Here is a 24,148-nt window from a genome sequence, read left to right as displayed (position 1 = left end):
AACCTTGGCTGATTGTGACCCACACCCGTTTTCACGGAGGAGGAGGAGTTTCACATGCTGAACATGTGACAGCCTGGTTTAAAGGGACCAAAAGTAACTGGACACCTGATTCAGTTCAGGTTTATTCATCCGCTCCAAACCACAGCAGCAGTCACCTGCAGGGAACCAGCTGATCCATGTAACTGGGGACAGACCACAGCCCAGAGCACTGGTTCATGATGTGTTTGTGGACTGTAGGTTGTTTGGATAGAGATGAGATGTACTCAGCAGTCTGTCTCTAATGTTTAATGAAATGTTCTGAAGATGATAATAACTTGTGATTTTCTTTTGAATGAATCTTTAATCGTGTTGTAGGGCCTCTGACTCTCATGAAGATTTTCACATCAATGTGCTTTTCACAAAGATATTAACAATGAAAATGACGTGCAGCCCCGAACTACTCATGCGTTAACTCAGCGGTTCCCAACCCCCGGGTCACGGACCGGTCCGTGAGTCGTTTGGTACCGGGCCGTGAGAGTCGAGGCTCGGTGTGAAATTGATGGTTGATAGGTTTGTAGCATAAACCTGTTCACTGGATCGTTCAATCCAGCTACACAGCAAAGCAAGACACGAGTAGTTCTTTATGTTTCTCGTGCACGGGAGAGAACTGGACCAATGCCGTTCCTTCGCTTGACCACAGTCGCTCTCGTCCGTTCCCTCGTAACACTGCTCTTTTATTGAGGTTACACGAATATACATAGGTTCATTAACATACACGTGAACAAAGGTACCAGTCTGTATGTTGTGTAGGTGTGTGTGTGTGTGTGTGTGTGTGTGTGTGTGTGTGTGTGTGTGTGTGTGTGTGTGGAGTCAGAGTGTGACCCCATAAACGACTTCCCTAAACCTGCTGGTCTGGAAGTCCAGCAGTTCATCTAAACAAAAGGCACTTAGACTAAAACAGACATCCTACCACAAAACAATAAGAAGGTAGCACCTCTCCCATGATCCCAGGACGTGGGTGTGAATGCCAGAACACTCTGGAGTCACACAAAGTCTTTAAAGACTACTATCATTACACAATTGGTTCTACACCTCTGAGCATATATGGTTAGATATTCCCCAATAACAATGACAATGATAAAATATAAATCCAACAATGGTTTTCAGGGTTTTTATCCTTAACTTCGTTTCCCTGGGTCTTTTCCCGTGTTGTAGTCGTGTGTCTTATTTTGAAAGAAATGTTTACGCGTTACCATAGCGACCAGAGAGCATTAAGGCTGCAGACAGGTGCATCCAACAACATTTTATTTTCCCTTATTTGATTTATGGACCTAACTGTATGAACTGGACTTTGGCTTTAATGCTGCTCCTCTTCATCATTGCTGTGTTGCATTTCCATCATTCTGCTGCTGGATTCACTGCAGGCTTTAACAAACACTCCTTTGGGTCCAGGCCCAGCCACGTGTTTGTAAGCTGCTGTGCTCCTCACAAATAAAGCCTGAAGCAGCTCAGACTGTTAGAAGCAGCACTGAGCCCTGTTACAGTTATAGTGTTAGAGCAGCGGCTGCAGCCTACAGCATTTAAACTAGCTGACAGTAAACACATCAGTCCAGATGTTACCACATTACTTTGTGATGCTGAGAGTTAAAGGAGACTGGCTGATTAAAATCCCATTCCTTACATCACCGTCCTCTGCTCTGACTGCTTTCATTTACTCACAATCAGAATACTTTTTGATCCCCAGGGGAAATTATTTAGGTTACAGTGCTGCAGCACAAACAGGAACAAAGACACAACACACTAAGTAAGAAATAGCACAACATACACAATATATACATGCATACATATGAGTCACTTATAAGTAACATGTGAGTGCTGGGGTCTATGACAGCAGGCAGGTCTGTATTTATGTCCAGGCTGACATGAACAGCTAGTAGTTCAGGGTTCAACACTCAGGAAAGTGTGTGACCTTCCACACTGACAGAAGATGCTAAACATGACTTTAAACTGTTGTTTGTTAAAGCCTCACAGATCTGAGAGCAGGGCTCAGTGGGTACATGAGCCTTTATACATGAAGGCTTTCTGTTTCCAGGAGAGGAAACATGTGATCCAGCTGTGTTTGGTCACATGGATCTGCTCTGCATGGATCACCTGACTAAAACATGTTGTTATTATTGTTCTTACAGTCTTAAATCGGTACATCAGGCGGGTCACATGACACCCGGGGGTGACAGCAGCATCTTTCCTCTTTAGAAAGCTGCTCTCTGTCCCAGGAGCTGTTGTCACAGTAACAGCAGGAACAGGAAGTCACATGCTCTCTGCTCTGTGATTGGCTGCTTCTTATCTCAGCTTCCTGCAGAGGGTGGAGGTCTGCTGATGACGCACACCAACAGAAGTGTGACTTTCACTTCCTGTTTATTGCTGTTGTTCTTAAAGCTCTCAGGCGATGCTGCAGCGCTCCCTGCTGACACAAACTCCTCCCTCTGTCTCAGAGGTCACAGGTCAGCCTGCTGCAGAGGGTCTGCCTGTTCATGGACTTCCTGTTACAGAGACGGGTCTCAGTGTCAACACTGGTTTCTGAACGGACGGTGTGGAAACCCAGCTTCCTCCAGCCGAGTGATGTGTGGATTCATCACTCTCTGTGGATCAGTGTAAGTCTGTGTGTGGGTCAGCTGCAGGACTTGTTTGACCTTTGACCCTGGCAGACAGAGCTGGTTACTGCTGTGTGACTCCTGCCGTCGCTCCACTTTAAATTTTACTTAAAATAAGTCCTGACATGGCCCCGCCCCCTCTGACCTGCTGCTCCTGGATGTGCTGAGGACACAGCGGAGGCTCAGAGGGGGCGGGGCTTTTCCCGTGGCGGTAACCAAACTGCATTAGGTCGCTGCACTGCCAGTGTTTAACCACACCTCTTCTGACTGACCTTTGACATGTTGATTTGATCCTTGTTTAATGACGTCTTTTATCTAGTGATTTAATTCTGTGTATTTATATGTGATGGTGTTCCTGAGTTCAGCCTCAGCTGATATCCACAGACGCTCCTATTGGCTGGTTTTAAAAACACATTTTTCCATTCGCCTTTAGGTCAGGAGATGCACACGCCTACAGTACAGCCAGGGCTAATCTAAAGAAGGGCATCAAAAAAGCCAAACACCATTACAAAAAGAAGGTAGAAGAACACTTCTCCAACTCCAACCCCCGACGCATGTGGCAAGGACTCCAGACCATCACAGACTACAGGACCACCAAACCCTCCCCCGCATCCTCTGATGTCTCCTTCCTCAACGAGCTCAACAACTTTTATGCTCGTTTTGAGCGAGGGAACCCCACAACCACAACCAAAGCAGACATGACGCCAGACCACCAACCTCTGACTCTCTCCCCCACCGATGTAGGAGCGGTGCTGAGCAGGATCAATGTCCACAAGGCTGCAGGTCCCGATGGCATCCCCGGGCGTGTTCTCAGAGCGTGTTCTGGGGAGCTTGCAGGAGTGCTGACAGACATATTCAATCTGTCCTTGGCCCACGCTGTGGTACCGGCCTGCTTCAAATCCACCTCCATCGTCCCGATACCCAAAAACTCCAACCCATCTTGCCTCAATGACTACCGCCCAGTAGCACTCACCCCCATCATCACTAAGTGCTTAGAGCGGCTGGTCCTAGCACACTTCAAATCCTGTCTCCCCCCCACCCTGGACCCCCACCAATTCGCATACCGCTAGAACAGGAGCACAGAGGATGCAGTCTCCATCGCACTGCACTCTGTCCTCTCACACCTGGACAACAGCAACACCTACGCCAGAATGCTGTTTATAGACTTAAGTTCAGCATTCAATACAATCCACCCCTCACAACTCATCAGGAAACTGACAGACCTGGGTATCAGTTCCCTCATCTGCAAATGGTTACTAGACTTCCTGACCAACCGCCCCCAACATGTCCGGCTGGATAACCGCTGCTCATCTACCATCACAATGAACACCGGTGTACCACAAGGCTGTGTGATGAGCCCTTTCCTCTACTCCCTCTTCACCCACGACTGCAGACCTGCTGATGGTTCCAACACCATCATTAAGTTTGCAGATGACACCACGGTGATGACACCTCCGCCTACAGGGAGGAGGTGGATCGTCTGGCTGAGTGGTGCGACACAAACAACCTGCTGCTTAACACCGAGAAGACCAAGGAGCTCATCGTGGACTACAGGAGGAATGCTGACCCACATCCACCCATCCACATTAAGGGGACGGCTGTGGAGCGTGTGAGCAGCTTCAAGTTCCTGGGAGTCCACATCTCCGAGGATCTCACCTGGACGACCAACTGCTCCAAGCTGGTCAAGAAGGCTCACCAGCGCCTCTTCTTCTTGAGGACTCTGAGGAAGAACCACCTGTCCTCAGACATCCTGGTGAACTTCTATCGTTGCACCATCGAGAGCATCCTGACCAACTGTATAACAGTCTGGTACGGGAACTGCTCTGCCTCGGACCGGAAGGCGTTGCAGAGGGTCGTGAAAACTGCCCAGCGCATCGCCGGAGCACCACTTCCTGCCATGAAAGACATCTACAGGAAGCGGTGTCTGAAAAGGGCTGGGAAAATCATCAAAGACCCCAGTCACCCATCACATGGACTCTTCACCCTCCTGCCCTCTGGGAGGCGCCACAGGAGCCTCCGGACTAAGACCACCAGGTACCGGAACAGCTTCTTCCCCACAGCTGTCAGACTCCTGAACTCTGCCTCCTGACATCTGACCCACGTTAAACTCATGGACTGAACATACACACACACACAATGGACAACTGTACCCTCAAACACACAATAATAACATGGACTGAACCACCACTCACAACCACTAGCACTTTATATAGCCTCTGTAGAAACTATCTACACCCTCACTTATCTTAACTGCACTACTGTATAGCTCTGTGTAAATAATCATTCTGTACATTCAATAATCTTTAATCCTACAACTGTTTACAACTTGCATAGTTCTCATTTCTGTATAGCTGTATATCTCAGATTCTGTAAAGTTATTTATTTCATATTCTGTATAGTTTTTCATATTTATATCCTGTTCATAGCCTGTACATAGCTTGTACTCACTACAGCCTGTACATACTTATAGTTATAGAATATTCACAACATACTTCATACCGTGTACATTATAACATACCATAATAGACCCATTTCTGTAATATACTCACATATCTATATTATTGCTAATATATATTGTAATATATCTATATCACTAAAGCACTTCTGGATGGATGCAAACTGCATTTCGTTGCCCTGTACCTGTGCATGTGCAATGACAATAAAGTTGAATTCTATTCTATTCTATTCTATTCTATTCTATTCTAAAGTGACTCTTTTAAAAACATGTCTGCCTGAAATTCACATTTCATTGATTTTGGGGGATTTTAACAGAGAGATAGAACTTTATGAATCCCTCATGTTTATCCTCCAGGGAATCCAGTTTGTAGCAGCAGAACACCGACAAATTTTTACACAGCACAGAATTAGGATATCAAATAAAGGGGAATAAGAGAATATGAATATAAGCATAAATACACTGAACAAAAATATAAACGCAACACTTTTGTTTTTGCTCCCATTCCCCATGGGATGGACATAGAGACCTAAAATTCATTCCAGATACACAATATAACCATCCCTCCCAAACAGTGGTCACAAATCAGTCCAAATGTGTGGTAGTGGGCACATCTGCTATATTGAGATAATCCATCCCACCTCACAGGTGTGCCACATCAGGATGCTGATCTGACATCATGAGTAGTGCACAGGTGTACCTCAGACTGCCCACAACAAAAGGCCACCCTGGAATGTGCAGTTTTGTCTCACAGCAAAATGCCACAGATGCCACAAGCAATGAGGGAGCGTGCAATTGGCATGCTGACAGCAGGAATGTCAACCAGATCTGTCGCCCGTGCATTGAATGTTCATTTCTCAACCATAAGCCGTCTCCACAGGCGTTTCAGAGAATATGGCAGCACATCCAACCGGCCTCACAACCGCAGACCTCGTGTAACCACACCAGCCCAGGACCTCCACATCCAGCAGGTTCACCTCCAAGATCGTCTGAGACCAGCCACCCAGACAGCTGCTGGAACAATTGGTTTGCACAACCAAACAATTTCTGCACAAACTGTCAGAAATCGTCTCAGGGACGCTCAACTGCATGCCCGTCGTCCTCATCGGGGTCTTGACCTGACTCCAGCTCGTCGCCGTAACAGACTTGTGTGGGCAAATGCTCACATTCGATGGCGTCTGGCACGTTGGAGAGGTGTGCGCTTCACGGATGAATCATGGTTCACATTGTTCAGGGCAGATGGCAGCTGAGAATGTCCCAGTTCTTGCATGGCCAGCATACTCACCGGACATGTCACCCATTGAGCATGTTCGGGATGTGCTTGACCGGCGTATACGACAGCATGTACCAGTTCCCACGAATATCCAACAACCTCGCACAGCCATTGAAGTGGAGTGGACCAACATTCCACAGGCCACAATTGACAATCTGATAGACTCCATGCGACGATGTGTTGCACTGCATGAGGCAAATGGTGGTCACACCAGATACTGACCGGTTCTGGGTCCCCAGACCCCCAATAGCGCAAAAAACTGCACATTCCAGGGTGGCCTTTTGTTGTGGGCAGTCTGAGGTACACCTGTGCACTACTCATGATGTCAGACCAGCATCCTGATGTGGCACACCTGTGAGGTGGGATGGATTATCTCAATATAGCAGATGTGCCCACTACCACACATTTGGACTGATTTGTGACCACTGTTTGGGAGGGATGGTTATATTGTGTATCTGGAATGAATTTTAGGTCTCTACGTCCATCCCATGGGGAATGGGAGCAAAAACAAAGGTGTTGCGTTTATATTTTTGTTCAGTGTATATACATATATACACAGACCTCACACAGAGACAGCAGCTACACTGTGTGTGGATGTGATCCACAGTCACAGCTGTGGGTTTCAGTCAGTGTGTCTCTAACTTCATGGTCACATTTCAAAGCTTATTGGAGCCAGAAGATGTTCAAGTAAAAGATTTATTGCTGTACCAGGATAACAGGAGGTTCATAAAGCTGTGTAATACTTCAGCTTTACATCATGCAGTAGTAGTTTATTAAACCCCCCAAAATATGACTATCCAGAGTTGGGACCAGGAAGCAGAGTTGCAGTCTTACACGCCTCTCTGCAGCTTCTCTCCTCCTGCTACCCCCCAAAAACCCATCTCCATAGAGACTGTGTCAGCTTCCAAACAGAAAAAAACAAACTAAAAACCAGCAACAAACAACTTAAACATAAACAGTCACAAAGAAAGAACAATACAGTATCCACATCTGAACCAAAGAGTAAAACAGTGAAATGTGGATTATTAAACATTAGGTCTCTCTCCTCCAAGTCTCTGTTAGTACATGTTAGTAAAAACATTTCTGCATTTTACCCATATTTTATTTTTAACTCAAAATCAAAGATTCCAGATTCTCCTACATGTTGGTTTTGAATCAGATAGGACGACAGATTTCAGGTGGCCCTGTGTCTTTCTCTATTACATTTGCCACTGTGTAACTCAAAGTTATTTAAGGACTAGTTTATTTCAATGGATGAGTTTACTGACTGACGCGCAGAAGAAATAGTTCTTTATGGAGCCTAGATGGTGTGAATGATGAGACCAAAGACTGCAATATCTTGTACCAAAAATATATTGAATAAATGGAGGAAAGGGGAAATGGAACAAAATAATTAACACAACACACAACATAAATGCCCACAATTAAATAATAAATCAATGCTGTGATCTTTCTGTGCAAAAGTCCTTTTTGGTCCTCTTCTTTTTAAAGTTCACTTTTAAGGTATTCCTCCTTAGAGTCCAGCTTCATACAAATGGGGAAATATGTCCGTAATCCAAAGACGGCTAAGTGGGGGAAAGAGGGGAAACAAAGAATGGTCCTACCGGCTCGCCACTTCAATATGAAGAAGATTAATTCAAAGGGAGGGAACAAAACCTGACCTGTAGGTCAGAAAAACGTCCAGTGGCACATCAAGTTCGATTCAGTTTACCGGTAAACAAATATATTTTTCTGCAAGCCTATGTAACAATGCAAATCATCATCAACCAATGTACAACAGTTAAATTATTAATTATCTTGGCTACGTAGCTTAATCTACACATTCCAGTAGCGTTCGCTACAAACAATACAAAAACAACAATAAAGGAAAACAACTGTCTAACAGACAGCATAGCCGAATTCAAGGCAACACATAACAATAATCATTCAATCGCACTTTGTTTCAAAGTAAGCCCATAAAAATAAATAAAAGTGTTCAAAAACAGCGGTTTTTGAGCCGGAGTTCTGCTCGCGGTGGGAACGCCGCCGCAAAAAGCCACTTTTTAATCGCGCAAACGATCGGCTGGTTACTGACAACCAAAAGGTTGTTTTTGGTAGATATTAAAGATCATGGGTGGGCGGGGCAAATGGAGCAGTTTTCTACAGTCGAGTAAAATTCCAGGAAAGAGCTGGGTGTGGCTTTCCTTTAAATCACATGATCAACAGCTTTAAGATGGAGGCAACTCGCTCAGTGTTTCCTGTTTCATTCTTAGACTGTGGCGATGGTAAGTAGCAGCTTTTCACTTGTTACCTGGCATCTTTTCAGCCACCAATGATAGTCATTGTATGTTATCAACATTTCACTAACTATGTTTTCTCTCATGTTTAAAATAGGCCGACCAAGAGCAAAATAGGTATGTCTGCAGACTCTGCTGTAGCCAAAGTTATCAGATCTCCTGTGTTTTTAAATCCCTAACTGCTCGATCATTATCATTTTAGAAGACAACAATTTCTCAAAGGAGGTTGAAAACTAATGCCTACAAGATTACCAAGAGGATGGTTCGGGGCTCTTACATGACTCCGGGAAGTCAACACTTGATGGATGAGGTGTGTTACCTTTGACACTTTTAAGACAGTCCTGTTTATCACTACTAACAATAAGCAAATATGTTTTCACTCAACAGATCCTTCACAGCATGTTGTTTCTGGGCAAAATCAACAACATCCCCTTTTCTCCAGAAGAAATCTTCCCTAATCCTTTTGTTTTGGGTTCTTTAATGAGAAGATATCCCAGGCCTTTTAAGTTGTATTCGACTCAGCTTCCCAGGCAAAGTCCCTTCTCCTGTGTGCTCGACATGGTAAGATAACTCTTCTCACATTGTCAGTCAATCTGACAAACTTCCAGTTTTTAGGAAAGTATAATGCAAAGTGCTTTTTTACTGAGAAATCCAAAGAAAATCCATACTGTACCTTATACTTCAACATATGCTTCTAGCTATACTTCTCCACCAAACACAGAGACTGCAGGAGAGCTGGAGACTTGCTTCAGAATTTGTTAGTTCTAAATAATGTCTAACAGACTCATTATTGGAGATGCTTACAGTCTTCAAGGCGTATATGATGCTGTCACTGTGTAGCTGCTGGATCTGTTAAGCTCAAAGACTCTAAATTCAGCGTGTTTTGACAGCCCGGCATAGCAAAATAGAAAAAAAAGGTCAATTAGCAAATTTAATTATAAATTAGTGAGAACAAAGATGGATTTTTGCTTATTGATTTAAAATTAAATAGATTTTTGTGACTTGTTTCACCCCCTATCTTAAAATGTCTAAATCAAAAGCATCCAATGGTCCTGCATAGTTAAACAAGTCAAGCAGCGAAACAAACGTGTTGATCAACTTTCTATGAAAAACAACTATATAATCAGGTGCAACACTTTGACCAGATCTGTAACTGTTTTCAGATCGTCCTGCAAAATAACTCAGAGAATGAAGAGCAAATAAAGCAGAGTCTGCAAGATCTCCTCACAGACTTGGACTTAGAAGAGAATAATAAAAAAACAGCTTTCGTCTCGTCCACCATCTGCATTTCTCAAAAATCCCAAACCAACAAATCAGAAAGGTACTGCAGAGTCTCCATGTCCACCAAAGGTCCTAACGCTGGGAAAATTATGATTGCTGCCTCCTGTCTTAGCAAATGGCATAAATATGTATCTGGTGCGGTGATGACCTATTATCCAAACACAGTCCAGAAAGATTACTTTGATGGAACAATTGAAGTACCTGGAAATATCAGGTGTGAGGCTTTTTGTCTCCGTGATGGTGCCAGAATGAAGCCTTGCAGATCATGTAAGAATTTGTTTGGCTTGAACACAGAAGACCTCAGAGAGTGGCCATATGGTAACTGCTGAAGCTGAGAGCCTGAGCAATTTGCTTGAAAATGAGAGAGAAGTTGAAACACATGTGGATGAATACTCAGCTGAAAAGGATAACAGGCAGAGAGCTGAGGATGAGGTTGGTAGGGTTCTTAGAACCGTGTTGCAAAGGATTCGGTTTAACTGGACAGGTGAATTTTACAACCCAGAACAAGAGTGAGATTTCATGAAATCATTTGCATTCATCATTCTGATAAATCAAAGATTCTCTGCTCTGACAGCATCTGTGTGGATTTTCTGTAATCACAGAGACGTGTATAAGCATGTTTACTTTCCATCTCCATGTAATTGTCACATTTAATAATTAAAACTGGCTTCTATGGGTTTTTGTTTGTTTGCTTACATATCTAGTGTTTAATGCAATATGAAGCATTATCAGACAGCATTTATTGGGAAGAATCCCATGTTTATACTGGTCTGTACCCAGGGTACACAGAAAATAAAAACACATGTTTTCTTATTATGATCCCAACTATAATTTACTTAAGCAAAAGCACTACATGTGTAGTTATAATATTTATAGCAGTTACTGTTGAGCTTTAAATTTATCATCTTAAATGTTTATATGCTGATTATATTGCTTTATATAAGAAAGGCCTAACTCTGAGTACACTCTGTGCCAAAAAGTGCTGACAGGAAACTGCATGCTTTTGCAGAAACGTGCTTTTGCAGCTAGAAAGTGAAGCTGATATATATCAGTTTTAATTAGTTTTTACCAACTGCTTGCTAGGGCAATCCCACGAGTTTGGTGTTTTTGTATTGAACATGATTCCAAGTGCTTTCTATAACACATAGCAGAGGTGCCACAACAAAGACTGAGAAGAGGACAGGAAGAGACAGTGAAAGAGATGCACTCCTTCGCCATTCATGTTAAAGCGTTGCATAGCTTTAATTTTAGAGAGTGTTGCATAACTTTAGTCATTTTTCTACCACAGGTGAAGCCAAGAATTGTGAAGCTCTCTTTTGGCCAAATACCAGAATCTGTAAGAAGAAGAAGAAACAAACAATCAAATAGGTCATTATTAAGAGGACAACAATCTCTTGATGATTATCCACAGTGTCTTTGATAACTCTGAGATACAAACTGTCAAGTATATACACATCCCAGCAAACAATAGCTGTGTTTGACTAAAGCGATTAATAACAAGGACAGAGCTACAATCACTACAGTCAAACATAAAGGGCTTAATCCTGAATCCAAGTCTGAGCTGTGATGCCGTTGGTGCTGAAAGCTGCTCAGATCCTGAAGCTGCACGTTTTGTCTCTCTCTAACCAAACCAGCAGCAAAAGAAGACACATTTCGCTTGACATAAACATTGTCATGAATTCCCTCTTACTTTTGCTGGTTTGCTTCCACCACCATTAAAACACACACAGAAAAACAACACAGCACAGCTCTCTGCCTCTCTCAGTGTACTTTAAGAACACCGTTTCCCATCTCAAATCTCTGTTTTTGGCATTATTCGCTTGCTTGTTATGAAGCAGTCTACCGTTGCTTACAGCCATTTTTTTTTAATGACTTCCGACAAGACAGCCTCATTTCTGCTGTTCAATACCAAATTTTATTTATTTTTTTCTAATTAAGTGAAACTGCAAAATGCTCTGCTGTGTCTCTATTAAAACCTCTTATTAAAACCTCTGAATCACTTCAGCAGCATCAGCCAATGTACATTTGTTGAGTCGTGGTTCTCGTCTGCTTTTGTTCTACTGCAGAATAATATTTTTAAGGTTATCTACTGTAAAAAGCTAGGCCAGGAAAATCTGCTTCATGGTTTTGTGTTTTATCCTCAGTTACTTTGACACAAAAGCATCTGCTGTGATGCTCACACCTCTGATGAAGTTTCACAAGTGTCAGTACTGATAAATGATCAGAATTATAATGTTTCTGACTCTCTGAGTAAGAATTAAATGGAATCTAATTGGGACCTTGTGAATTGGAATTGAACAGGTTCTAGAAATCAGTGATGATACTCAGCTCCAATACCCACCTATGATATTAGGCTGACGAACGCTGACTGGGTTTCATTTACCAGCTTTTTATGTTCTTCCTGCAGTTTCCTCCCCACATCACTCATCTTAACTTTTTTCCAGTCCTCCTCAGTCTAAACAGAACACACAACAATACAAAGAAAAGCTCAGGTGATTGATCTCTAACACTAGGCATCCCCAGTCTTATTCTTAGCAGTCTAACTTCTCACCATATCTTTGAAGGCCTCTCCATTGTAGTAGCGCTTGGATGCTGGATACTCTATCGTTTTGTCACATAGTTCCAGGAAACTGGAAGCCACCAGATGCAGCTCCTCTCCGTCATAGCCGTACAGCTTTTTGTCCTCACGCGTCATCAGCACAAGCTCGTCACATGGACATGAGGTGCCCTTTACCACACCAATAACCTGCATTTTTACAATCTCGGGAAGGTAGAATTTTCCCCAGGCGTTAACTTCATCATCATCCCCGTTGTATTTGGTGTTCTCAAGCTCTTCTATCCACAGGTCAGCACCACTTGGCTTCTTCAGGTGAACGCACATGCTTTTGTTTTTGGAAACAAAATCTTTCACCCATTTCAGGTACTTTTCACCTGGAAAGAAGCAGACAAGGAAATATGGATGAATGTAGAAGTGTTGGAAAAGACAAATAGCAAGGTTATCCTACAGCAGTTTGTGAAAATGTTGTATCTTGAAATAAGCAGGCAAAATGAGGATCTCACTTATCTCATATGTTCTGACTACCGACTTTCTTCAGTTAAAGGACAAAAAAAGGGCACACTGGAGGCTGACAGAGTGTGCAATGGTGGGAATCATTTTACAGAACTCACTAAAGTTTGTTTCTCCTGGAACAAGCTTTTTACACTTCGGCAAATGAAAATACTGTGTTAAACTAAAAAAGAGCACCAGACCAAGGTCTACAGTACTAACAGAAAAGCATGCCGTTACCTGTTGCCTGTCGACACAGCTGCTGATCTTCCTCACCAAAAAAATGAGGATCCCTGAAAGGAATAGAAAGGTTATGTTAAAATGAATGACTGTCACGGTGATCATGGGAAGCTCCAAAATATCACAATAGCTACGAAATCACAAAATGCAGTGTGATGTCTGTAAGCACCAAACATGACATCTCTGCAAATTCATCTTGAAATATGTAGGTACCTCACACGTACAGCTGCAGCCATCTCAGCCATTTATCACTGTGGCTGCCAAGTGGCTGCCACTTCACAAGCGCATGGCACAACATAGAAGAGCCACCTCCACAGGATAAGACTCAGCAGTCCATCTGCATCTTAAGGATAAAGGACACTCTTTCGAGGATGCCAATGTTCACATTTTGGACAGAGAGGACAGATGGTTTGAAAGAGGAGTGAAAGAAGCATCTATGTCAACTGTGAGCGACCATCTTTGAACAGAGGCGGGGTTTACGACACCAACTCTCTGCCATCTATAATCCAGTTTTGAGATCCTTCCCAGACGCCTTAACGCCCACTCACATCCTGGGCCATCTGACCTCAGGAATTCGCATGATAAGGTGGGGCCAGGTTTCACAATGAACACACCCGAAACTCTGGCTGATTGGGACCCACACCCAGTTTCAAACCTTGGCTCAGGTGATTAGAGGATCATCAGGGGGTCCTTTTGTCCCTCTGTGGGGGGTCACTCCCACTAGGTTTATATCTGGGACTCTCCACCATTTGACCTTAGAACTGAAGAAGCTTCTCGGATGAGAGGTGAAACGTCTTCAAGCAACTTAAAGAATTCCAGACGCTTTTCTTTGCAAGCTCCTTTGACTACGATGACCTGGATGACTGAGAACCTTCACAGACATAAGGTGAATGTGACAAACAAAGCGCCTTCTTGTTCTCTGTGATAATGTAAAGTTATTAATGAAAAAACAAACGAGTAAAAAACGGACTGGAAACATGTCTTCAATCAAAACTCGACAAAAACAAAGAAACAGCCTCACTTCTCTGCGACGCTCCCTAAAAATGACGTTACGTGTTACGTACCAGAGATTTCTATACAGCCCTTTATCAAGCCGAGAGAAAGTGACGCAAAACCCTCCAACTAATAACGACTAGCAGAGAGGCTCAGCTGAGTGTAGTTACCTGGTTTGCAGACGCATACAGACGTTTCCTGTCCTCTCGGACGCAGCTGTGATAGAACATGTGGTGCATTACCGCCACCAACTGGCTTGGAGTGAGGACCGGAAATCGCTCATGCCAAATCAAAAAAAAAAACATAAAGAAAGATTAAGTGAAGAGTTAAATGAATACATTAAATCAAGAAGAAAAAAACCCACCACCGGACATATACATCCTCATATCCTTCTGTACAAATGAGTTTGTTTTAGAAACTGAAAAAAGCCACAAAACCTTCACATCTAGAAATCCTTTGCAGTAAAACGTGTTTTTTGGCAGGTTCCACAGGTTTTGAATCAGTTTTCTTCTTTATTCCTGATAATTTTGACAATGAAAAAGAACATGTTCTATAGGGCTTTGGAGTTGACGTCACGCCGCAATGCATTGTGGGAGCGCGACACCATTTTTGAGGTCTACGAATCAAAACAAACACACTGTGTTGGAACGACGATTACAAGATGCTTAAAAGCAGCTCAAAAGAGAACGGACTGTATAGAGACCGATTGCGTCCAGAGGCGAAGCGGCGGTACTTGCAGAAAATAGCGTGCAGTGGAAATGTGGACCCGTATGAAATACGGCCGTGGAGTAGAAACCCTGAAGACGTAGCCTGATATATTTTCGTACCTTATCTGTGGAGTCAGCGCGTACAAGTCGTCATTCAAACAAAGGTAAGTCAGCTCAAGTACTGCGTGTGAAATGCGTTTGATTTCCCTGCAAACATTCACATTAGTGCAGCATAAATTCATTCATGAGGGGAAATTACAGTGAGAACATGTGGAGGCTGTTAGAGGGAGAAGATAGTGAGTTCAGTGCAGGGCTGTGCAGAGAGGTTTAAAGGGGCGGGTGCTCAAAGTTAAAAAGGGGCACATTGAACCAGGCTGAATAACAACAACACACATTCATCAAGAATCTAATATGGGAAGGGCAGGGCTGTGTTGGTCTGAGACTGTAGACATTAAAAAGTCCACAGGAGAGATGGTAGCTGATTAAACAAGTGTCATGAGATAATAACAAAATGCAAAGATTGGTGACAGCACTTGGAACCATAAGGCAACAAAAAACTATGTACGTAAAAAAAAAAAAAAAAAATATATATATATATATATATATATATATATATATATATATATATACACAGTGGGGCAAAAAAGTATTTAGTCAGCCACCGATTGTGCAAGTTCCCCCACTTAAAATGATGACAGAGGTCAGTAATTTGCACCAGAGGTACACTTCAACTGTGAGAGACAGAATGTGAAAAAATAATCCATGAATCCACATGGTAGGATTTGTAAAGAATTTATCCGTAAATCAGGGTGGAAAATAAGTATTTGGTCACCTCAAACATGGAAAATCTCTGGCTCTCACAGACCTGTAACGTCTTCTGTAAGAAGCTTTTCTGTCCCCCACTCGTTACCTGTATGAATGGCACCTGTTTGAACTCATCATCTGTATAAAAGACACCTGTCCACAGCCTCAAACAGTCAGACTCCAAACTCCGCCATGGCCAAGACCAAAGAGCTCTTGAAGGACACCAGGAAAAGTATTGTAGACCTGCACCAGACTGGGAAGAGTGAATCTACAATAGGCAAGCAGCTTGGTGTGAAGAAATCAACTGTGGGAGCAATCATCAGAAAATGGAAGACATACAAGACCACTGATAATCTCCCACGATCTGGGGCTCCACGCAAGATCTCATCCCGTGGGGTCAAAATGATCATGAGAACGGTGAGCAAAGATCCCAGAACCACACGGGGGGACCTGGTGAATGACCTGCAGAGAGCTGGGACCAAAGTAACAAAGGTCACCATCAGTAACACACTACAACGGCAGGGAATCAAATCCCGCAGTGCCAGACGTGTTCCGCTGCTGAAGCCAGTGCATGTCCAGGCCCGTCTGAAGTTTGCCAGAGAGCACATGGATGATACAGCAGAGGATTGGGAGAATGTCATGTGGTCAGATGAAACCAAAGTAGAACTTTTTGGTATAAACTCAACTCGTCGTGTTTGGAGGAAGAAGAATACTGAGTTGCATCCCAAGAACACCATACCTACTGTGAAGCATGGGGGTGGAAACATCATGCTATGGGGCTGTTTTTCTGCCAAGGGGACAGGACGACTGATCCGTGTTAAGGACAGAATGAATGGGGCCATGTATCGTGAGATTTTGAGCCAAAACCTCCTTCCATCAGTGAGAACTTTGAAGATGAAACGAGGCTGGGTCTTCCAACATGACAATGATCCAAAACACACCGCCCGGGCAACAAAGGAGTGGCTCCGTAAGAAGCATTTGAAAGTCCTGGAGTGGCCTAGCCAGTCTCCAGACCTCAACCCCATAGAAAATCTGTGGCGGGAGTTGAAAGTCCGTGTTGCTCGGCGACAGCCCCAAAACATCACTGCTCTTGAGAAGATCTGCATGGAGGAATGGGCCAAAATACCAGCTACTGTGTGTGCAAACCTGGTAAAGACCTATAGTAAACGTTTGACCTCTGTTATTGCCAACAAAGCTTATGTTACAAAGTATTGAGTTGTATTTTTGTTATTGACCAAATACTTATTTTCCACCCTGATTTACAAATAAATTCTTTACAAATCCTACCATGTGGATTCATGGATTTTTTTTTCACATTCTGTCTCTCACAGTTGAAGTGTACCTCTGGTGCAAATTACTGACCTCTGTCATCATTTTAAGTGGGGGAACTTGCACAATCGGTGGCTGACTAAATACTTTTTTGCCCCACTGTACATGTCGCTCTGGAGTGGATCTCATCTTAAAGGATCCAGCCATTTCAGAACTGCGAAGATCCAGACACATCCTTGATAGTCTTTTACCACCTGCAGCGGACATAATCAAGCACCTTAACCCCGACCTACCAGCAGAGACTTATATTCAACATCTTGATTCTGCTTATGGAATTGTACAGGACGGGGAAGAACTTTATGCAAAGTTCATGGACACGCTGCAGAACTCGGGTGAGAAGCCATCCGGCTACCTACAGCGACTTCAGGTGGCCCTGAGTTTAGCTGTTAAGCAGGGAGGGGTCAAGCAGGGTGAAGTGAACAGGCACCTGCTCAGCCAAATCTGTAGGGGATGTTGGGATAGTAACCTTATCTCTGAGCTCCAGCTGAAGCAGAGAAAATCCAACCCACCTTCTTTTGCAGAACTGTTACTCCTATTAAGAACTGAAGAAGACAGAGAAGCTAGCAAAACTCTGAGGATGAAGCAACATCTGGGAACACCAAGACACAGAGTTGCAGCTCAAGCTCAGTTCGCAGTAGAAGAAGAAAAGGGGGTCTGTGCTGCGTTGTCCACTCTCACCCAGCAGATGGCGGAGATACAAAAGCAACTTGCCGCCTTAACTGCCTCCCAGTCTCACCAGCTCTGTACTCCTGCTCCTAAGCAGCACCAGAAGCAAAGAACGGATACACAGGGGAATATATCACCTAACCCCAAGCCTGGTTTCTGTTTCAGGTGTGGGGAAGATGGACACATTAGACCACAGTGTGAGAACAGACCCAATCCCGCATTGGTCAATACAAAACGCAAACAGTTCAGTGAAAGGAAACCAAAATGGCAGAAGTGGAATTCATCAACTGGACATTTAAACTAGATACCGTTCCTGTAATGGGACGTACAGGAACTGTGCAGGACCCACATTGTCCCGCAAAGGAGGAAAGGAACAAGGAGGAAATTGTTCACTGTGTAGACCTACACACTTGTCTGAAGGCAACCACAATGCTACCTCATGGGTTAGTTGGGTCAAGATGCACAACAGAGGTGACCCTAGCAGGCCATCCACAGAAATGCCTGCTTGATACAGGATCACAGGTTACTACAATATCTGTATCCTTTTACAACAATCATCTTCATGAACAACAAATTCAACCACTCCGTGATCTTCTCCAGGTGGAAGGTGCTGCGGGTCAAACCATTCCATATCTTGGATACATTGAGATTTCTGTCAAGTTCCCCAGAGATTTTGTTGGTGAAGAATATGAAGTAACAACATTGGCTCTAGTTGTTCCGGACGTACACCCTGACGTCCCCGCTACTGTGCTAATTGGGATGAACACCCTGGAACCCCTGTATGAACAGCATCTTAACCAGCATCCGAGCTATCAGCCTAGCACTCATGGGTACAGAGCGGTGTTGAAAACACTACAGCTGTCACACAAGCAGAAGGAGAATGGCAGCATTGGGAATGTGAGGCTACTAAGCAAAGCTCCAGTGCGTGTTCCGGCCGGCCGCACTATTGTCATCCAGGGCTCTGCCAAAGTTTCCACCCCATTGTTTAGCCAGAGTGTTCTCCTACAGCATCCTGCTTCCACCTTACCTGGGGGTTTGTGCGTCAGCAGTTGTCTCATCAACTTCCCAGTTCTTTCTCCATACAAGGTTCCTGTGGTTATTACGAATGAGTTGGAGCAAGATACCTTCATTCCACCTCACAGTGTCATTGCGGATTTGGAAACCTACCACTGTATCTTGTCTGAACACCGCGTGACCCATCTTCCAGTCAGGAACACTATCACCAGCCTGAATTTTGATTTTGGTGATTCCCCACTGTCACCTGAATGGAGGACGCGAGTCATAGGCAAGCTGAATGACATCTCGGAGGTCTTTTCGCATCATGACTTGGATTTTGGATGTACATCAGCTGTCAAACATCATATTCCACTCCATGACAATACATCGCTCAAGCAACGTGCCCGGCCAATCCATCCACAAGATTTCGAAGCTGTCCGCCGTCACCTGCGTGAGCTTCTGGAAGCCGGCATTATAAGGGAATCATCGTCTCCTTTTGCTTCGCCTATCGTGGTGGTCAGGAAGAAGAACGGTGAGGTCCGGCTGTGCATAGACTACCGGAAACTAAACCTTCAAACTATCAAGGATGCATACCCCTTACCTAATTTGGAGGAATCCTTTTCAGCACTCACTGGTTCTAAGTGGTTTTCAGTACTCGACCTGAAGTCCGGTTGCTACCAGATCCAGATGGAGGAGGAAGACAAGGCAAAGACTGCTTTTGTGACTCCTCTTGGGTTCTGGGAGTTTAACCAAATGCCTCAAGGTGTTACCAACGCCCCAAGCACCTTTCAGCAAATGATGGAGCGATGCATGGGGGACCTTCACCTAAAGGAAGTGCTCGTTTTCCTGGATGACTTAATCATCTATTCGGACACTCTTGAGGAAGACGAACGAAGGCTGCTGAGAGTCCTGAACCGGTTGAAGGAATATGGGCTGAAACTGGCACCGGAGAAATGTCGATTCTTCCAAAAGTCTGTAAAGTACTTGGGTCATATTGTCTCTGAGGAAGGAGTTCAAACAGACCCCGAGAAGATAGAGACCATCAAGACATGGCCGGTTCCACAGACTTTGAAACAATTGAGGTCTTTTCTGGGTTTCGCTGGTTATTACCGCCGGTTTATAAAAGACTATTCCGTCATTGCCAAACCCCTCAATGACCTGACTCGTGGATATTCTCCAGTTCAAAGATCAAAGACCCTGAAAGCTCGCAAGACATCCACACACGGGCCAAATCAACCCTTCGGTGAGAGGTGGAATACCAACTGTCAAGTTGCATTTGAGACCCTGATTGAGAAGCTTACAACTGCCCCGGTCCTTGGGTTTGCAGACCCGTCTCGCCCATACATTCTGCACACCGATGCGAGTGTGACCGGACTTGGAGCTGTGTTGTATCAAGAGCAAGAGGAGAAACTCTGGGTTATAGCTTATGCTAGCCGCGGATTGTCACAGAGTGAGAGCCGTTATGCAGCCCACAAGTTGGAATTCCTCGCCCTTAAGTGGAGTGTGACCGAGAAATTCCAAGATTACCTGTACGGGGCAGATTTTACAGTGGTGACGGACAGTAATCCACTGACCTACGTTTTGACAACAGCTAAACTGGACGCTACTGGACACCGTTGGTTGGCTGCATTGTCAACGTACTCTTTTAAACTTCTGTACAGAGCTGGCAAACAGAATTGTGACACTGATGCGCTTTCGCGGCGACCTTACTCCTGCTCCAATGATGAAGTTTCTAATGACCATGAACTCATTCGTCAGTTCATTTCTCAACACACAGCTGATTCTGATGTCCTCCCAGAAGAGACTGTGAGAGCAATCTGCCAAAGTCATTTGGTCAGAGCCACACGGCCGGGTGACTGCGGTGAGGTTGGCTTCACACTTGTCGAGTCTTTGTCAGTTCAAATGGATACCATCCCTGACAGTTACTGTTCCGAGGACTGTCATCAGCTGCCTGTCGTTTCTACTCTTAACATCAAAGAGAAACAACACTCAGATCCCTGCATTCGAGAGCTTATTCACCAGCTTGAGACGGGGGAGAGGGTTCCACCAACAGCAAGAGCTGAGCTCCCTGAACTTCCGTTCCTGCTCAGAGAATGGTCCAGGTTGGAGCTGGTGGATGGAGTGCTGTACAGGAGGAGACGGGACAATGGAGACCTTTCATACCAGCTTGTCCTTCCAGAGGAGTTGCGACCATCAGTCCTGAAAAGCCTCCATGAGGATATGGGCCATATGGGGATTGAACGTACACTTGACCTTGTCCATACGAGATTCTACTGGCCCAAAATGGCAAAGGATGTTGAGCAGAAGATTAAGACTTGTGGCCGCTGTGTGCGCCGAAAAGCCCTGCCGGAAAAAGCTGCTCCACTTGTCAGCATAAAAACATCTCGACCCCTTGAGCTTTTGTGTATGGATTTTCTTGCTCTTGAGCCTGACACTAGTGGCACTCGTGATATCTTAGTCCTGACGGACCATTTCACTAAATTCGCTGTTGCCATTCCAACACCCAATCAAAAGGCAAGAACTGTGGTGAAGTGTCTATGGGAGAATTATATCATTTATTATGGCATTCCTGAGCGAATCCATACCGACCAAGGGCAAGATTTTGAGTCAAGACTAATAAAAGAATTGTGTGAGTTTGCAGGCATTCAGAAGAGCCGTACAACCCCTTACCATCCGAGGGGAAATCCAGTGGAGCGATTCAACAGGACGTTGCTGGCAATGTTGGGGACCTTGGAGACAAAACAAAAAACAAGGTGGAAAGAGCATGTGAAACCGCTGGTTCACGCCTATAATTGTACCAGGAACGAGGTTACAGGGTTTACTCCTTACAAACTCATGTTCGGTAGAACACCTCGTCTACCTGTGGACCTGGCGTTCAATCTGCCACTGCGGGAATCCAAGCAAAAGAGTCACTCACAGTACATTAAGTCACTCAAATCGAGATTGGAGGAAAGTTTCAGTATTGCCTCCAGTAACGCTACAAAGGCTGCCGACCGAAATAAGAAACGCTTTGACAACCGTGTGATACCATCAGCATTGGAACCAGGTGATCGTGTGCTTGTGAGGAATGTCCGCCTTCGAGGGAAGCATAAACTTTCAGATAAATGGGAGGAAGAAGTTTATGTGGTTGTCCATCGGGCTGGGGACCTCCCGGTCTACAAGGTAAAACCTGAGAACAGCAATGGACCTATGCGGACCCTTCACCGCGACCTCCTCCTTCCATGCGGCTTCCTCACGGGCAGTGAGATTAACTTGGAATTACCAGAGCAATCACTTCCTCATAGACCAAGAACTCGGCAGCAGAACCCGGATTTAAATTCCCTCACAGAACCTCTGGTTGAGGATGAGGACACAGGAAGCTTGGTTTCATTGTATGTTAATCCTCCAACGTTGCACTTCACTGTGGAAAAACAGAATCAATTTCCAGATTCATCTGACGGTGGGAGCCTAGGACCACTGATTTTGGATCCTTCAGTTGAAGTGGAAGTGCAAGGAGAACCAGCCTCTGTGTCCAGTGTTCTTCCTCCAGCAGTGGAGTCTGGTGGTGAGCAATCTGACTCTGATGTGGAAGACATCCTACTTGAACTTGTTGAAAGTCACCCTAAAAACAGAAATGGCTTACCTGAAAACTTACCTGGAAATGGAGACATACTTGTCAACATTCCTGTCGTTGCTGTTGAAGATTCTCCTGAAGAGTCTAGTGTTATTGAGCAGGACACTGACATAAGTGACGGGCTAAGACGTTCACAACGACAAAGAGCACCACCTGATCGACTTCACTATTTCACTCGTGGTAATCCTCTGATTTCCGTGGTCCAAACGATGTTGCATAGTCTTTCCGATGCATTGGGCCATAATGCTAGCCGTCCTTCGTCTGTTCACGTTGTCTAGCGTTTAACATGCGACGGGACGTGCATGGTTAAGGCGGGGAGGATGTAACCCACATAAAAATAAAAAGAACTGCGTCTATAACTAAATTGGAATCTTAAATTCCAACCGGAGCGTGTCCGTGAAGGCATCGTGACGCGTCATGACCAATCCTATTCGCGAGGCACTATTATATGCTGATAGGTTTGTATTGTTGATTGTCATTTATGCTTAGAAATATTTACTCATATATGCTTAGAAGTATATAATCATTGGTGGATTGAAAGAATGTCTCATCCTAAAGAGGTCTGTATTAACTCTGTGTAGCTGTAGAAGGGAGTGCATACATTCCTCAGAGTGTCCTTGGTATAAATCACATACTCCCTAGGAGAGTTTATCCTTGATTTATGGTATAGCAAGCGCATGTATATCTGTTTAAATATAAGAGCCTTTTGTTAGATGGACCTAGACATCCTGGCACCAGCTTTGGGGAGTCTTCACAGGGTCACATCTTGACCACACACACACACACACACACACACACACACACACACACACACACACACACACACACACACACAAGCAAGGTACTCTTTGTGTGTATGTAGACGTCATATGTTAATGAACCTATGCATATTCATGTAACCTCAATAAAAGGGCAGCGGTACGGGAGAACGGACGAGAGCAACTGGGGCCAAGCGAAGGAACGGCGTTTGTCCGGTTCTCTCCCGTGCACGAGTAACATGAAGAAATTCGCCTACTTCGTGTCTTGCTTTGCGGTGTAATTATATTGTCTTCAACGTTCCAGCGAATAGGTTTATGCTACAAACCTATCATATGCCTTCGAAACGACGCGGGGGAGAGGCGTTAGCGGATGGAAGCAACAGGTACGTGGGGCGAGCGCTTTTCGCTGTTTACTATCTTGGCTTGGCTTTGAATTAATTGTGGATTGCGTTCAACAGTACTTTGATACCGCCGTGGGTAGATGTGTGGGGGGCTCGTATGTGACATCGCACGTAGTGAATGGTGAGTTGAGTCTGAATGTCTGTTTGTATTTGTAACCTGTATCAGTATGCCAGTGCTATTAGATGATGGGATAGCTAAGGCTGAGGCCTACTACATTACTACTACTCTCACTCTACGTGGCTGTAGTCTTGTTATTAGAGATTGTCATTTATTTTAATTTATTACAATGGTTGTATTTGTTGTATATTGGTATTTTCTCATGAACTTTATTGTGTACACTGGAACTAAAGCTAGCTTGGGAAATTTAGATGAATTTTGCTAATAGTGGTCCTGTGATTATAGTGCAGGCTAGTGGTGCCCTGGAGAGACCACAGCGACACCACTACTTTGGATGGCGAGCTAGGCCCAACGAGCCAGAACCCCAGCTACAACTTTCTGCGGTCTGGTAGGAGGCTGCTGCGGCCTACACTCTCCTCTCTTGGTTTTCAGTCCCCTAAATCTCACTTCCGAGATTTCCGTCTTGGAATCTTAGTGCTGATCATCATACTTCAAATTTCAACCTGTCTAGACTGTCATACGCGTTGGACTTCTATCAATCATGAAATAAACTTTATGGACA

General features: G+C 44.4%; 4 protein-coding genes across 5 annotated transcripts in view; all 4 read right to left on the bottom strand.

Annotated features, from left to right (window-relative positions):
- LOC145426135 (protein NLRC3-like) overlaps window positions 1–2,856 on the bottom strand; it is a 40,393-nt gene extending 37,537 nt beyond the window's left edge. Inside the window, exon 1 of the mRNA XM_080299660.1 lies at window positions 2,739–2,856. Within this exon, the coding sequence (XP_080155786.1) occupies window positions 2,739–2,856 (118 nt within the window). The remainder of the gene's footprint in view (window positions 1–2,738) is intronic.
- LOC145424239 (uncharacterized) overlaps window positions 1–24,148 on the bottom strand; it is a 382,435-nt gene that overhangs the window by 83,887 nt on the left and 274,400 nt on the right. The window lies entirely within an intron of this gene.
- Window positions 1–24,148, bottom strand: part of LOC113011576 (protein NLRC3-like) — a 471,371-nt gene that overhangs the window by 309,181 nt on the left and 138,042 nt on the right. The gene's annotated exons all lie outside the window — the stretch shown is intronic.
- Window positions 11,133–14,734, bottom strand: LOC145424484 (uncharacterized). Of its 2 annotated transcripts, XM_080297841.1 has the most exons (4): window positions 13,202–14,734; window positions 12,467–12,846; window positions 12,257–12,370; window positions 11,133–11,249 (listed from the first exon to the last, which is right to left on the bottom strand). In XM_080297841.1, the coding sequence occupies exons 2-3, from the start codon at window positions 12,794–12,796 to the stop codon at window positions 12,257–12,259; spliced, it is 444 nt and encodes a 147-aa protein (XP_080153967.1). In that variant the 5' UTR covers window positions 12,797–12,846; window positions 13,202–14,734; the 3' UTR covers window positions 11,133–11,249. The 2 variants fall into 2 exon arrangements, with proteins under 2 accessions (XP_080153967.1, XP_080153975.1); XM_080297849.1 differs by lacking the exon at window positions 13,202–14,734 and having other exon boundaries at window positions 12,467–13,005.

Source organism: Astatotilapia calliptera, chromosome 3 (genome assembly GCF_964374335.1).
Source record: "Astatotilapia calliptera chromosome 3, fAstCal68.1, whole genome shotgun sequence".
Classification (NCBI taxonomy): Eukaryota; Metazoa; Chordata; class Actinopteri; order Cichliformes; family Cichlidae; genus Astatotilapia; species Astatotilapia calliptera.
The sequence above is the reverse complement of the archived record's forward strand: the minus strand, read 5'-3'. Positions and strand labels throughout refer to the sequence as shown.

Coding starts and splice junctions, on each gene's coding strand:
- LOC145424484 (XM_080297841.1), bottom strand. CDS start 12,796: ATGTGCGTTCACCTGAAGAAGCCAAGTGGTGCTGACCTGTGGATAGAA. Junction 12,371..12,466: donor GAGAGGCCTTCAAAGATATG/GTGAGAAGTTAG, acceptor TGTTCTGTTTAG/ACTGAGGAGGACTGGAAAAA.